At 41.0% G+C, this 16,750-nt stretch overlaps 1 protein-coding gene across 1 annotated transcript in view; it reads right to left on the bottom strand.

Annotated features, from left to right (window-relative positions):
• Positions 1-1,090: 1,090 nt before the first annotated feature.
• Positions 1,091-16,750, bottom strand: part of LOC145414965 (G protein-coupled receptor kinase 2-like) — an 854,061-nt gene continuing 838,401 nt past the window's right edge. Inside the window, exon 13 of the mRNA XM_080284376.1 lies at positions 1,091-1,807. Within this exon, the coding sequence (XP_080140502.1) occupies positions 1,796-1,807 (12 nt within the window). The 3' untranslated portion in view covers positions 1,091-1,795. The remainder of the gene's footprint in view (positions 1,808-16,750) is intronic.

Consider the following 16,750-nt stretch of genomic DNA (forward strand, 5'->3'; position numbering starts at 1 on the left):
TTTAATGGGATTAGTAACATACAATAGTACTTTAGAGACTGGAAACCTACATCAAACCTCCTTTCCTACAAACCACACACACATACATTTACCTGTATTAACCCATCAGAGAAGTCTACACTACATTCTGCAATATCCTATTGCTGTTGCACAATCTAAGAATTATATTATAAACAGTACTATTTAACACTATCCCTCCAAACTGAAGTACAGTTATCCAGATTAGAGGGATAACATCTGGGAGGACCCATCTCTGTTCCGTTTATGCACAGAAATGACTTACATGGGTCTGAGTTAGAAATTAACTGTTTGAGAATGGTCCTCTGACATCCAGTTCCAAGTGAACTTTCCATATAGGTAACTAGTGTGGATTGTGTGGTTTTAGCATATACACAGTTCTTCCCAGTCCCAAAACTTGCGGAAGCAGAGATGTAACTGTACCGTACCATATAGCCTAAAACTGGAAGTATTGCAAAGTTTCTGGACAATACTTTTTCAGTATAAAGGTATCACAATATCTTACGTCAATTAGACTGTGACACTTAAGGGCTTCATCCTGGACAACAATATTAATGCAATGGAAAGAATAAATATATAAATAAAAACTACGAACACATGAGACCTGCATTTTTTAAAAGTCTGTGGAAGAAGAAAAAAAAAAAAAAAACTAATGAAAACTTATTACATAAAAGATAAAACGTGGTTTACAGGACGGTGCATTGGCTGTCCATTTTAATGCTACCTTCTTACATGTATCTAATTATCTGTCAGTGTATATAAAATTCTCCATTTTCCTTTCAGTTTCTATAAGCTCACCAGGTTCACTAATGCCACATAATCAAGATGCTTATTTACCTAACAGTCTGATTCATGCACCCAAACATCATTCTTATTCATGCATATTAGTCTATGTGAGCAACTTTACCTTATTTATTGTAAATGTCATTGCTTTTCTTTTTAATCCAATGCTATTTAGAGACAAAATGCCAAAACTGACAATTTCCTTTCTTAATATATACCCACCAGTGGAGATGTATATAGTTCAAAGAGCCCAAACAAATCGTACAACTAAAACACAGTTTATGCAACGTAATAGATTTTATGCAATACAGTTGACTGAACATATATTTGCTTAATTGCACAACAGAATAAAATATATAATTTATTCATCCTACTCAATACATATAATGCAGTTCCCAGAGATATATGTGTGCATGTACTGTACTTGCCTTACTGGTGTATATACACATCAATTACTGTACTGTACATGCTATTGTACCCACTAGCCTAAAATTAACCATTAAAACAGTACTCGCAGGTATAGTATATCAGGGTGCGTATTGTACATTTATGCTCATACCTGTACATTTCTATATTCAAAATTTAAGGAATCCAAATATAAAAAATTTCCAATGAATAGTCAGAAACTGCATCTACCTATATGCAATTACAGCACTCCTTTTCATATGCAGTACTGTAGATCTATAACTTCTATTATACATAAGATACAATTTTTCATTCCTTCAAAACCACTTGGCACAAAAAGGGACAATAAACAGGGCAACATTCGTGCTTCTTCTGAGGGCTGACGTATGGAAGGTGAATGAAAGTCTCGGATGATGGTGAGCGTCTCTCTTTACAATGGGCCCTGGCGAGCATGATGTGCTGTGCAGGTACATGATTAAATGATGTTGGTGCTCAGTTTTGAACTTGCTCTTGTCAACAAGGAACAGCAAGTGCCTGAAGTAATGAGTGTAGATGATGATGATTCTTAGGCTCTTCAACTCTCACCTAGCTACCTCCGACGCTGGAAAAAAAGGGTCATGATTAATTACGCCGAAGAATTTATAGGCCTATAATCCGGTGTTCATCATACTGACATATTATGATACATCCCTCCCATCCCAACTCACCCCCCAAAAATAAATTAAATAAATAAATAAATAAATCATCATCATCATCATTATCCAATCCAGTGTTGCCGCATGAGGAGCGTTGGAGCCCGGGGCTATGCAAGTTGGTCCTGACATTTAAGATGAGAGCGTCCAGCCTGACTTATCCCTGAGTGGCATTATGTAAGCAATAAACCCCAACCATCCCTTGGATATAAACCTACACAGGCTCAATCCGGCTGGAGCACCTAAATTACCCACTAAACCACCAGGTGTCATAGTTTGGTTATATGGTTATATGGTTACCATGCAGTGTAGTAAATGATTTCCTGGTGTACAGGAAACCATTTGGCTTGTCACTCAGTGTAGAGTCACCCACTGACAGACGGAAGAGGAAAGAATAAAGGAAAGAAAGGCAGAAAAAAATAAACAACGAGAGCACACAATTGTGTTCCATGCATCAATTACCCATTCATCGATCAGTCAGTCAAATGATATCATGCTTTCTTTTAAAGGAATCCCAATACCGAGGTAGGTCATAAAGTTGATTTTTTTCTATGGACTGGTAGCTAAACCAAGTGACAAAACCAGTTACTTTCCAACAGTTGATGGAAACTTTAGGCAAGAAAATCTGAGATGTGAAATAAGACTGGTAACAATGTGTGAGTTTCAATTTGGACTTTGCAGTCTCTCTGCCAATTAATGCATGTTTCTATTACACAATTTATTTATTATTCAATGCTTGGTGGTCAGGTCCACAAAATAAGGATCTAAGTAAAATGTATGTACTGTAACACAAAACAAACCGTTCAAATAAAGTGCTTTCAAACACTGTGCAATTTCATTACCAAAGTATGAGACACACATGATAATCTGAATGGCCATCAGCCACACACACCACCAGGTGGAAGTGTTATTTTGGTACCTCAGTGCCAAAATTTGACCTTTCCAATTTAAGAATATTCTGAGAAGTATTCACTGTACATTAAGAAAAACTCATTCAGACGTAAATCTAGCTGTGTATTATAAAATAAAATAAAGTGGGAGACTCTTGGTACCACTTTGTTTTACAGCGGAACCCCAGAATACGCCTCTCTACTCGTACAACTCGATTTTCATACAGCTTTTTCACCCCAAAATCGCTCCAGTTTTCATACGGCGACCCGCTATTTGCACTAAGAGACGCGGCGTCATAGGTGCCATGTGGTTGCCAGTCCTTCTCCAGCTATGCATCAGTCATACAGGTTCCATTAAACTTTGTGTTAAATTATGTATTTTCGTCAGAAAATTGTACATAATCAATGTACAACCAATACGCAATGCCCCAATCCCAAGCATCTCCCCAGAGCCCCAAGCATCTCCCCAGTCCCAAGCATCTCCTCAATTCCAAGAATCTCCTCATACAAAGAGACAGAAAAGAGAAAAAACACCAGAAGGGCAGTTACCTACAGTTTTCATGGAAGGTGACTCCCTTTCCAAAAACTAACACCCCTCCTCCTCCTCTTCACATCCATCCACTTAAGCCATCAGCTCTCCTCAGTACAGGTAAGATGCAGTTAAATTATCATTTATATCATCTACAGGGTAAATTTCTTTATTTTAAAGGTTTTATGTATGGATTAATGCAAAATACATTGCTTCTTATGGAACAAAATGATTTGATTTTCAAACAATTTGATGCAAAGTTTCACAAGGGAGTTTGGAGAGCACACAATCACTGGACCTTCACGCGGGCAACTGAGGGGATGGCGGGAGTTTTGGCTGTGAGCAGATGAGCTCAAACAGTGTTCAGCACATGATGAACACAACATCGCCATCTTGACTCAGACAAGTGACTGTCGTGATGTGTGTGGCTGGCTGGCTGATATGCGGTTGATCTGTACATGCAAATTATCAGATTGAATCTCGCGGGATTGACAAAGTATGCATACATCGTAAACACAAGGAAATCGTAAATCGGCTGATCGTACATCAAGGAATGACAGTATAACCTTTCAATTATTCATTGTTGCAATATCCCGCCCAAAACATTGTCTGGTGCTTATTGTTTGGCTCTACTGAAACAGTATTTGGCAAAATTAGATAATATCTGGCTCAGAAAAGGGATGCAATCAGCAGCACTATGCACTTTCCGAAGGTGAGATGTATCATCCAGCTCAGACACGGGACCCAATCAGTGCATGGGCAGAACCTGCAATGTGCCAGCCAATCACACTGCATTGCAGGAGCGGCCCAACTGACACTCCAAGCCTATTGTTGCTCTTTCATTCTCTCCCATGGGCACCGTGCAGTGAGAACGTACCTGTGCGCTCTGCATTTGTGACCCACACTTTGGCTAATCCCTAGTCTATCTATCTACTGCCAGACGCCTCAATCCCGTTTGGGGTGGCCACAAACAAATCACCTCCAAGTTGCCCTGTCCCCCGCCATTTCACTGCTCTGTTCCCAACTCACACCCCCCTCTCTCATATACCTCTCCACCCTATCCCTCCATCTCATCCTCGGCCTCCCCCTCCCTCTTCCCCTAGTGCTGTGACATAATCTGTGGCTTCCCATGCTTCACTTATTGCTGCAGTGCTGTGACTAACCTTATGACCCTTCAGTGTTCCATGTCCTAGTGATCTGACTACTGCATAGTGATGACATATCTGTGCATATCCACCCTCCAAAACTAGGTAAGCTCAGTATGATTATATTATGTGCTGCTTTACTGCTCACTGTATTTTATGCTTGATTTTAATCATTTACTCATGGGTAATATCGTTGGAAAGTTTTTAGGACAGAGGGTTGAATGGATAGTCTAGGGTAGTTGCACATTATTCAGCTCAATGCCGAATGGATAGCCAACTGCGGGTATCTACATAGTATCCAGCGTTCTACAATATCTGGCACAGGGGTTGGCTGAATTACGCCAGATATTTGAGAGATTACCCTATTCATTTTATTTTGGCAACCTCTATAGCTCACTCAACCTAAGAAAGACTCATGGTAACAATGGGCAAATCCCCTTCCAGTTTGACAAGTCTGTCCTCAACTTTACCTTATCACCTGGAGTCAACCTTGAATGTCTACCCCTCATTTCTCCCACCAAGCATGTCTTCTATCACTGCTGGCTGGTAACCGTATAACTGCATGACACCTGGTGCTCTAGTGGATTAAGATGTTCCAATCAGATGGAGCCTACAAGGGTTTCCATGTGAAGAATGGTTAGGGTTTGTTGCTCACATAATGCCAGAGATGAGTAAGGCTAGTCACCCATACTTTAAATCCTGGGACTGAGTAGCCTAGCCCCAGACTCCTACACTCCTGATGGGGGGGGGGGGGAGGTGATGGTGATGAATTGGTGAATAATAGTTTTCAGAATAATCTGGGGAGGTTAAGGAAAGCTTATGAGGTCATTAGGGGTGACACTGGGGAAAGCTGGATGCAAATTTCTTTTTTTCCATAGTCTCTGATGTTTCTGTAATGCAAAATTTCTAAAATGCAGTGCATACCTGGGGCCAAAATGTCTTGCTATAGGTGGCTGGATATTTCTTTACAAGTTTCAACTGATTTCTGCTTGCATCTTAGTCACTTCTGGTAACTTTTCTGTAGAGAAAAATCCTCAAAATTTTAAATGTATTAACAAAATTATGAACAGAAATTCTAAGGAGTCACACAGCACCAACTTTTACAGCACATCCTTGTTTTATGATCAGGATATTTTTTTAAAAATCCACTGCATAACGACTGACTGCATAACATCAGTTATAACATGGGTTCAATGTGCATACATTACTGGTCATGGGTAACCCATCCAACAAACTCTAACAATAAGCTTCCAACTCGCTTCAACTGGTAGTTATTTCGGTTCACTGGACTTCATTTGTTGCTTGAACTCCAACACCACACCATCAACCACTGAAACTTACAATCCCAATAATAACAAATTCAAAGGCCACCTTGGAACAAATATATGACTGCTGTGTGTCAGCGACTTTTAAAAGTGATGCATCGCATACCAGTTCACCATAAAATGAAGGTCTGCTGCATTCCTGAGTAGGAGATGGTGACCACTGGTGCTGCCATCACATGGCCTTCCCAAAGTTAGGCTGATGAAGCCAATCACAGTGGTTCCTCATTATTTCAACCAATTAGCATCTCAGATGGCTCCCTTGAATCTCTCTGAAATTATTTCAGTTCACTGTCAACATGATGTGCAAGTGTGGTAAACATCTTCCATTCCAGCTTGTATTTTTCACAAAGAAAATGTACTATAACCATGCTAGGGACATGAGTGTATTTATAAAAATGAAACATCAATGGTAGTTTTGTAAGGTATGGTGGGATTTGGAGAGGGGAGGGGGACTGCCTGAAGGCAGCTGCTTATTATGTCATTCTTTATGCAATGGGAAATGACTCTGGCCGTGATCTTCCTTTTCACTCTTTCCGCTGACACTGAGAGTACTTCTGGTCTCTAAACGTGATACATTTGCCCAGAGTGTTCCCAATACATCACATGCACTATATTTACAGTAAGGCACCAGATTTCGCGCTAATAGGTACAGTGAAGAGTGCCGGCAAAGTTGGGGCATTGATCTTATGGGAAATAGGCTAATATGGACAGGGTCCATAAGAAAACTCACCCCCCTAGTGTGTTTCCTACTTTAAATATGTCTTAAAGTTACTTGCAATGTTGCTATTAACGTGCCTTTTAACCTCTGTAGTCAACCCCACGAAGCAGTGAACTCTGGGGGTGACACAATGTTACGTTTCTTTGCAACTGCATCATAAAACAGGCCTGGTCTTGAATTTCGGGCCCTGACACACTAACGCCTTCCCAGGTCCTACTATTCATCCACTGTAACAAATAATGTTCAACCACTAGCATAACTCAACTGTACTCAGTCACCGTTTTCGCTCGTCTACCTCTGATGCCTGGTTCGAAAAACTTCTTCGCAAGGGCTGGATTGGTGGTTAACGGTGCTAGGCAGGTGCGCAAACACTTGTGCAAAGCACAGTTGTGCACTGTTGCACTCCAGTGAATATCGTTTGTGCATTGCGCACTGCACGAGACCATGCGCAATATTGCGCTTTCGCACATGAAAAGGCAGGTGCACAAGCACAAATTTAGTTGCACTTGCACAACTATATTTGCGCTTGCACACCTGCCTTGCGCACCTGTCCTGTGGATTGCGCACTGCGCAATAAGAGGGACAGGTGGTCTTGGGAATTGAGAAATTCCCGTATGTCTGAACAAGGGATGGGGGAGGCTCGGGCGGGTTGCGAGGGCTGGGGGGAGGCGGGAGGGACAGAGGGTAGTAGCATTTCTTAAAATGCTTCAACAGAGATAATGTATTTTAATATTTTTTAAATTATTATTAGTAGTAAATAAATTAAAAATACATTATTTATTAAGAATAGCATAAGCAATTCCTTACAAAAATCATCAAAACATATTTAAATCAAATATCCACAGCCTGATAATTTATTAGGCTGTGGATATTTGATTTAAATAAGATGTTTTAATGATTTTTGTAAGGAGTTACATATGCTGTTGTATATCTATATTGAATTATTAAATAAAACGTTTTGCGAAAATGCAGATAAAAGTAAAACTGGCAACATCACAGCCTTTGTTCCCCTGTCCCTCCGCTTCACGAGTGAAAAAGTTACTACATGACAGTATTGTGATACCAACTCTAATGTATGGAAGTGAAGCTTTGACCTTGTTGGAGGGACACAAGTCAAGAGTGAGAGTTGTGAAAATAAATGAGTTATTTGAGAGGAGCATGTGCAGTTACATGGAGAGACAGACTGACAAATGAGGAAGTGAAGGATCATTGTGGTGTGGATGTGAATGTGATAGGAAGCGTTAGGAAAAACACACTGAGGTGATTTGGTCATATGGAGAGGATGGAGAGTGAGAGACTAACAAGGAGAGTGTATGTGAATGAGGTGGAGATGGGGAGAGAGAGGGGGAGGCCAAGGATGAGATGGAGGGATGAAGTGGAGAAGTATATGAGAGAGGGGGATGTGAGCTGGGAACAGGGCAGTGAAATGGCGGGTGACACGGAGGCGATTTGTTGCTTGTTTGTGGCCAGTGGCCACCCCTTACAAGATTAAGGCGTCTGGCAATGGACAGATAGATAGAATAATAATAAATAAAAGTAAGTATGCTAATTTATTAAAATATCTCAATATTTTACAGTAATTCCCACACATATATGCAAATGGTTTGCGCTAGCGCTTAGCGACACTGCACAAGCTAAATATTACATTGTGCACTCGCGCAAATTACAATTAATAGAAAATAATACTATAAAAATAAATAAAAGTAAGTATGCTATTTTAATTAAACATCAATATTTTACAGAAATTCCCACAAATATAAGCAAATGGTTTGCCCTTGCGCTTTGCGACACTGCGCAAGCTATTTATTTGCCAGATTGCGCAATTGCGCCTGCGCAAGGTAGTGAACTGTGGATTGCGCATTGCGCTTGAGCAAGGTCCTTCTTTGTTTGAGCTGCCCACCACTGGTAGTTAATATTCGGATGTCCTGTACCAGTCTCCCAATTTAAATGTATTTTTCCTAAAGTCATACTGATCCAGTGATCAAGAAAAAATATATAATTTCGTTGAGCAGTTTATATTTTATATATTTATACCGAATTCTATTTCTTGTTAAAATTTTCAGGGTGGTAGTCACGGAGCGTAACCTTCCCCATACGGCCACCAAAAAAAAAACAATTAGGTTAGGTTAGGATTTACAATAACCTAACCTAACCTAACCTAACCTAATAATTTTTTTCCAACGGCTGTACAGTAAAGGTTGCACTCCATGACCACCACCTGCAAATTTCAACAAAATAAAAAAATATAAAGTACACAATGAATTTTTTTTTTTTTCTTGACCAATGGACCATGATAACATTAGGGAAAATACATTTAAATTGGCAGATCAGAGTACAGGCATATCCTGAGATCCGGTGCATCAGTAACCGACGATTCGTTAGACCGAACAAAAGAAATGAAGGAACGTTCCCACAATCCTAACGGCCGCTGATTCGCTAGTCCAAACACCCGATCCCTCCTTAGGTTTGAAACAAGCAAACATGAATGCATATGTGGTGGTGCACAAGGCTCTCCCGGTCCTCGCTCCATCCCCCACTACACTCAGCACTGCCAGGCACCTCTTCCTCCCCATCCCTCCACTTTCCTCCATCCCCACTTGTCTCCTGCATGTACATGTGTGTGTGTGTGTGTGTGTGTGTGTGTGTGTGTGTGTGTGTGTGTGTGTGTGTGTGTGTCTGTGTGTGTGTGATTTACCTATTTGTATTTACCTATTTGCAGTATACAGGAATTGAGCAATGCTCGTGTTGTCCTGTCTCCATATCCACATTTATCAGGTCTACCTTTACACACATGAATGTTTTTCTCCTGCACCACCTTTTCGTCTAAGTCATTCCAAATACTTATGTATTTACCTAATATACTTAATTGTGATATACACGAAATGTGCTATCCTCATGGGTTTCCGTCGCTGTTTCTCAATAAGTCAAATTTAGCTTTAAACTCGTTAAGTTTTTAAACAGGACGATCTCTTTGTCTGGGCTATTCAATAAGTCTATAATTCTGTAAGGAAAGCTATATTTCTTAATATCCTTCAAGCAGCTTGACTTTTTCAATTTTATTCCGTGTCCTCTTGTTGCTCTCTTATCCCATAAAAACAGATCTTCTTTGTCAATTTTATCTACTCCCACCATGGTCCTGAACACTGCAATCATGTCTCCCCTCTTTCTCCTTTCTCTAAGAAAGGCAAATCCAGCTTTCCAGCCTCTCTCTGCATGACAGGTCTGCCAGACTGGGGACCATCTTGGTTGCTGTTCTTTGTCCCACTACCGCTGCATATTCTAACCTGGGGCGGATCATGGCCACTATCAATTTTTTCATCATCTCCTCATCCATATAATGAAATGCTACTCTTATGTTAGTCAAGAGTTTATAAGTCTCTCCAACTATCTTGTTAATGTGCTTTTCTGGTGACAAACGATCTTGGACCAGCACTCCCAAATCTTTCTCTTCTCACATTTTTGTGATTAATTCATTACCCAACAAATAATTCAGTGATGGCCTCTTGGTACTTTTACCAATTTCTAATATCTTACATTTCTTTACATTAAATTTCATTTCCCACATCCGGCTCCAATCATGTACCCTATCCAGATCCTCCTCCAGCATTTTACAATCCTCCTCAACCTCTACCTTCCTCAAGATCTTTACATCATCAGCAAACAGACTTGCATAACTGTTCACTCCATCTACCATATCATTTACGTAAATCAGGAACATTACTGGCGCCAACACCGAGCCTTGAGGGACTCCACTTGTTACTTCCCTCCATCCAGACATCCTATCCTTTATTACTGTCCTCATTTGTCTGTCTCTCAAAAAGTCTCTCATCCATTCCAGAAGTTTCCCCTTCAGTCCTCCTATATATTCTAGTTTCCACATTAGTCTCTTATGAGGAACCTTGTCAAAGGCCTTCTCTAAGTCTAAGTACACACAATCCACCCAACCATCTCTCTCCTGTACCACGTCAATCACTCTTGAGTAAAAGGTCAACAAGTTAGAAACACATGACCTTCCACTTCTGAATCCAAACTGACATTCAGCCAAAATATTCATCTCTTCTAGATATTTTATCCATCTGTCTTTCAGGATTCTGTCACACAATTTTGCGACCATGCTGGTTAGAGACACTGGTCTATAATTCAGGGGTTCTTCCCTGTTTCCTCCCTTATAAATTGGTACCACATTTGCCCTCTTCCATTCCAAAGGCACTTTCCCCTCTTCCAGAGAACACACGATTAAACTGTGAATTTTATCCGCCAGTTGTTCTCTGCATTCCTTCAGTACCCAATTAGAAATTCCATCAGGTCCTGGGGCTTTCCTTACATCTTGAGTCTCCAGTAATTTATACACTTCCTGTACCTCCATTTTTATATCTTTTATCACCGATACATTTCTAATCACTCCCTTCCCTTCCACAAACTCTTTTTCATTAGGGAAAACCGATTGGAAACATTTGTTCATTATTTCAGCTTGCATTGCTGCATCTTTATAGACCTCTCCTTTTACTTTCAGTTTGGTGATTCCTTCCTTTTGTTTCAGTTTGCAATTAACAAATCTATAAAACAGTTTGGGTTCATCCTTGCATTTGTCTATTATACCTTTTTCAAAATTCCTGTCTCCTTCTCTATGTATTCTTGTGTATTCATTTCTTATTCTTTTATATTCTTCCTTTGTTCTGTTGTTACCTCTCTTTCTCCAGTTGTTCCATGCCTTATCTCTCTCTTTTTTTGCTATTATACACCTTCTATTAAACCACTCCTTTTTCCTATTTTCTTTCCCTCTTCTATCTATCTATCTATCTATCTATAGCCCGACGCCCCAATCCCGCAAAGGGTGGCCGCAGACAAAACGCCTCCAAGTCGCTCTGTCACCCACCATTTGACTACCCTCCCCCCAAATCACCCCCCCCTCCCTCATATACCTCTCAACTCCATCCCTCCACCTCATCCTCGGTCTACCTCTCCCTCTCCCTCCCTCCACCTCACCTACATACACCCTCTTAGTCAGTCTTTCATTCTCCATTCTCTTCACATATCCAAACCACCTCAGTGTATTTCTCCTAATCTTCTCAACCACATCCACATCCACCCCACAGCGTTCCTTCACTTCTTCATTCGTCAACCTGTCCCTCCACGTCACTCCACATGCTCCTCTCAAGTAACTCATTTCCACTGCTCTCACTCTTGACTTGTTCCCCTCTTGCAAGGTCCATGCCTCGCTTCCATACGTCAGGGTAGGGATCACAATACTATCATGCAGTGACTTCTTAACTTCCATACTCACTTCCCTATTTCTCATCACTGCTTTCAGTGTACCAACAACCTTCCTTCCCTGCTGTACCCTTTCACGCACTTCATCCCCCAAAGTTCCATCCTTACTCATCAAACTACCCAAGTACTTGAATGCACTCACATTCTCCATATCCTCACCATCCAACCTCACTGCACACTCTGTGACTTCATTCCTCTCAAACACCATAACTTTACTTTTGTTTACATTAACTTTCAGATTCTTCCTCCTACACACTGTCCCAAATTCATTCACCAAACCTTGCAACTCCCATTCATCTTCACTCAACAGTACTGTATCATCAGCAAACAGCAACACCGGAAGTTTCCAAATCTCACCCTCATTCATTAGAGCCACCCCAACATCCACTGCCCTACCCTGCACCTCCTTTACAACCCCATCCATGTATATGTTAAACAGCCATGGAAACATCACACAACCCTGTTTCAGTCCCACATTGAGATCAAAGAACTCACTCAGCTCACCATCCACTCGCACCGTAACCCTAGCTCCCTCGTACATACTCTTCACAGCACTCAACAATTTCCCCTCCACTCCATATATTCTTAATATCTTCCACATACCTTGCCTATCTATTCTGTCATAAGCTTTCTCCAAGTCCATGAAGGCAGCATACACTTTCCTCCCCTTCTCTAGATACTTCTCCACTAAACATCTTAGAACAAATATCCGATCTACACACCCTTTTCCCTTCCTAAATCCCCCTTGTTCTTCTCCAACTAGCTCCTCTGTCATATGCCTAACCCTATCAATGAGTATTCTACCATATATTTTACCAGTCACACTAAGTAGGCAAATACCCCTATGGTTACCACATACTTCTCTCTCTCTTCCTTTGTATAAAGGAACAATTATACCTGATTTCCAGTCCTCTGGAACCCTTCCCTCTTCCCAAGCCAATCTACACAACTTCCATATCCACTCCACAACAATCTCACCCCCATACCTAAGCATTTCACCACACACTCCATCAATTCCTGGGGCCTTTCCCAACTTAATATTCTTCATCACTTCCACTACTGCCACCCTAATGATCTCTTCCTCCCTCCTCTTATCTCTTCTTCTCCCAGCCATTCCCCAACCACTTATACTCACACTGCTCTCACTCTCCACATTCAACAAACCCTCAAAGTGCTCCTTCCATCTCCTCAGTTTCTCTCTCTTCTCCACCAACAATCTATTATTCCCATCTTTCACTCCCCTACTATTTCCCCTTTCACACTGCCTTACTTTCTTTACCTCCTTCCAAAACAATTTCTTACTCTCCCTCCATTTCACACTCAGATTCCTCCCAAACTTCTCATCCACTTTCTTTTTACTCTCCTTCACCAGTCTCTTAACCTCCCTTCTCCTGCTCATCTATACCTCTCTCTCTACTCTCTCTCATCTTCTCTCCTACCTCTACTCGCTAACCATTCACTATATGCCTTCTTCTTTTGTTCCACAGCTCGTTTCCCTCTTACACTTGATAAAAATTTTTCCACTCCCAAATTATAGAGGTCTAGAAAGATATCCCACTTCTTCTGTATCTCTCTTGTTTCTCTGAATTTTCTCCAATCCGCATTTTCAAAAAAGTTTCTCAATCCTGTAAAATTTGCTTTCCCAAAGATGTATCTTCCCTGTCTATGAAGCTCGTCTCTTGGCTCGACGTTCCCTATTATCATCCGGAACTCAATGACCACATGATCACTTTTTCCTATAGGACAGAAATATTTCAATGATTCTATTACATCGGGTTCTTTGGTAAACAATAAATCTAACCTTGCTGGTGTGTCCTCACCTCGAAACCGTGTCTCTTCTTTGACCCATTGCGTCATCACATTATTCTATCTATCTATCTATTGCCAGACGCCTCAATCCCGTTTGGGGTGGCCACAAACAAATCGCCTCCATGTCGTCCTGTTCCCCGCCATTTCACTGCCCTGCTCCCAACTCACACCCCCTCTCTCATATACCTCTCCACCCCATCCCTCCATCTCATCCTCGGCCTCCCCCTCCCTCTTCCCCCCTACACCTCACTCACATACACTCTCTTCGTCAGTCTTTCACTCTCCATCCTCTCCACATGGCCAAACCACCTCAGTGTGTTCCTCATAACGCTTCCTATCACAGCCACATCCACACCACAATGCTCCTTTATATCCTCATTCATCAGCCTGTCTCTCCATGTGACTCCACAGGTTCCTCTTCAATAACTCATTTCCACTGCTTTCACTCTTGACTTGTGTCCTTCCAACAATGTCCAAGCTTCACTTCCATACGTTAGAGTTGGTATCACAATACTGTCATGTAGTAACCATTCCTCCCAGTTCACCTCTTTACAGTTAAAATCACCCACCAAAATTATATTACTGCTTCTCTCAATAATTTTTTTAAATAGCTAGCCATATCTGACAACATCTCCTGGTATTAGTCATCATTCCATGCTCTCGTCTTAGGGGGAACATACACTACCGCCATATCTCCCTTAACATTCTCTCCAGTTTCTTATTTCATATACTGTATATCACTTCAGCCCTGCCTTCTCCCATTTCCACAGTATCTACATTTATGTTGCTGTTCACTGCTATCATCACTCCTCCTCCCGTTTTTTATTTTCCGTCTTTTCTCCACAGTTTGTATTTACGATCTCCCAAATGAACATCAATATCTTCTCGTAATTTGGTCTCTACAAAGCACATGACATCAGGTTCATGTTCTCTCAAGAAATTGTTAATTTCAAGCCTTGCCGATATTAAACCATCAGCATTAGTATATATCACCTTCAAATTATTTTTGATGTTTTTTTTATACCCTCTTCTCTCCTTCTCTCCGTCAGTACCACTTCCTCAATTTCTGATCCCATAGCCATCCCCCTTAGTTTCCTTCACTTCTATTTCCTCACATACCACTTCCTTACTTTCATATCCATCTCTCCAAAAAAAAGTATTACATTCTTCCTCTGTCATCTTGTCATTTTTTTCCTTTACTTGTTCCTTCAATGATTTTAAAACTTCTCTTTCTTCTTCATTCAAATCTTTTCTTATTATAATATTTTCCATCCCTGCCTCTTTGCTTAGTTTCCAGGTCACTTTACGTATATCATTTACTACACTTTCTGATGACAGCTTGACTCTCATTGGTCTTGCTTCCCCTTTCTTATAAGGCCCTATCCTCCTTACTTCCTCAATTTCTTTTACCCACTTGTCTCCTTCGGAATAAATCTTGCCTAATATTCCTCTCACCAGGTTCGTGTCTTTCTCGAGTCTCACGGATTTAACCTTCTCTTCCTCCTCCCTGTTTCCAAATATTACCACGCATCTGTTCCTTTCTACAGTTTCTCTCACTATTTTCTCTTTTTTCTTCAGTATTTTCACTACATTTTCTTCCAATTTTATCTTGTTCATTTCCCTTTCTTCCTGGATGATTTCTCTCAAGGTGACCACTTCTTTCTGTTCTTCTTCTACGTGTGCCCACTTTGGCTTATGCTCTTCCAATACACTGCCCACCTTCTCCATTTTATTAGTACTCTCTTCTAGTTTTCTCCTCAATTCGATATTTTCATGCTTCAAATTTCTGATCTCTTCATTCGCCATCTCATTAGACTGGATCAGACTCTGTATAGTAATCTCCGTATTCTCAGACACATCTTTTAACACTAGATTCTCCACTTTCTTTTCAAGTTAACTAATCCTCATAATCAATGTTTTAACCAGATCCATGACATCAGTATTTCTATCAAATCCTGGAAATTCGAGTCCTTCAGTGTTTACATTTTCGGCCATGTGTGTGTGTGTGTGCGTGTGGTAGGGGAGTGTTGTTTGCGGTGAGGAGTGGAATGTGACTGTGTTCTGCTGTCCAGTTTGTAAGACAGGTAACTGCAGATTAGGCTGGGGCTATTTTAAGCCTGACTGTGGTGAACCATTAGTGTAGTGTGTTGAGGTAAGGTTGGAGGATGTGTGCAGCTGTGTTTGTGTTTAGGTGTGTACATGTTACTGTTACGTTGTCCACATAGGAAGCTATGTGTATCTGTGGTGTGTGAGGTGAGGGTATGTCGTGCATGTAAAGGTTAAAGAGTAGAGGACAAAACAGATCCTTAGGGGATGCAGTTTGTTAAGTTTCTGATGTTCAGTGACTGACAAGCAAATGTTACATGTACACACCTGCCTGCTAAGTAGTTTTCCTAGCCATCTTTTTGTGTTATTGTGCACAAAGAATGGAAGTAATGTGAGTATAAGTGCCTGGGGAATGGCTGGGAGAACGAGGGAGGTGAGAAGACTGGAAGAAATCAGTAGGATAGAAGTTATGGAGGCAATGAAGAAAGTCAAATTGGTGAAAGCCCCAGGAACTGATGGAATGTGTGGTGAAATGCTGAAGCATGGGGGAGAGATAATAGTAGAATGGATGTGGAAGATGTGCAGATTGGCCTGGGAGGAAGGTAGAGTCCCAGAGGATTGGGAGTCAGGTATAATTATTCCCTTGTACAAAGGAAAAGGGGAAAGAGAAGTGTGTGGTAATCATACAGGCATTTGTCTTCTTAGCGTAATAGAAGAAGTGTATGGTAGGGTATTTACTGACAGAGTTAGGGAAATAACAGAGGAATTAGTTGGAGAACCAGGAGGCTTTACGAAGGGAAGAGGTTGTGTGGATCAGATATTCATTCTTAGATCTTTAGAGGAAAAGTTTCTAGAGAAGGGAAAGTTGTATGCGGCCTTCATGGATTTGCAAAAAGCATTTGACAGGGTGGATAGACAAGGATTGTGGAAAGTATTAAGAATATATGGAGTAGATGGGAAGTTGCTGAATGCTGTGAAGAGTATGTATGATGGTGCTAAGGCTGCAGTGCATGTGGATGGTGAACTGAGTGAATTTTTCTCTTTGAAGGTTGGGTTGAAACAGGGATGTGTCATGTCTCCATGGTTGTTCAATTTGTAAATGGATGGGGTAATAAAAGA

This window comes from Coenobita brevimanus, chromosome 101, assembly GCF_032717465.1.
Source record: "Coenobita brevimanus isolate Jiangsu-jjx chromosome 101, ASM3271746v2, whole genome shotgun sequence".
Taxonomy (NCBI): Eukaryota; Metazoa; Arthropoda; class Malacostraca; order Decapoda; family Coenobitidae; genus Coenobita; species Coenobita brevimanus.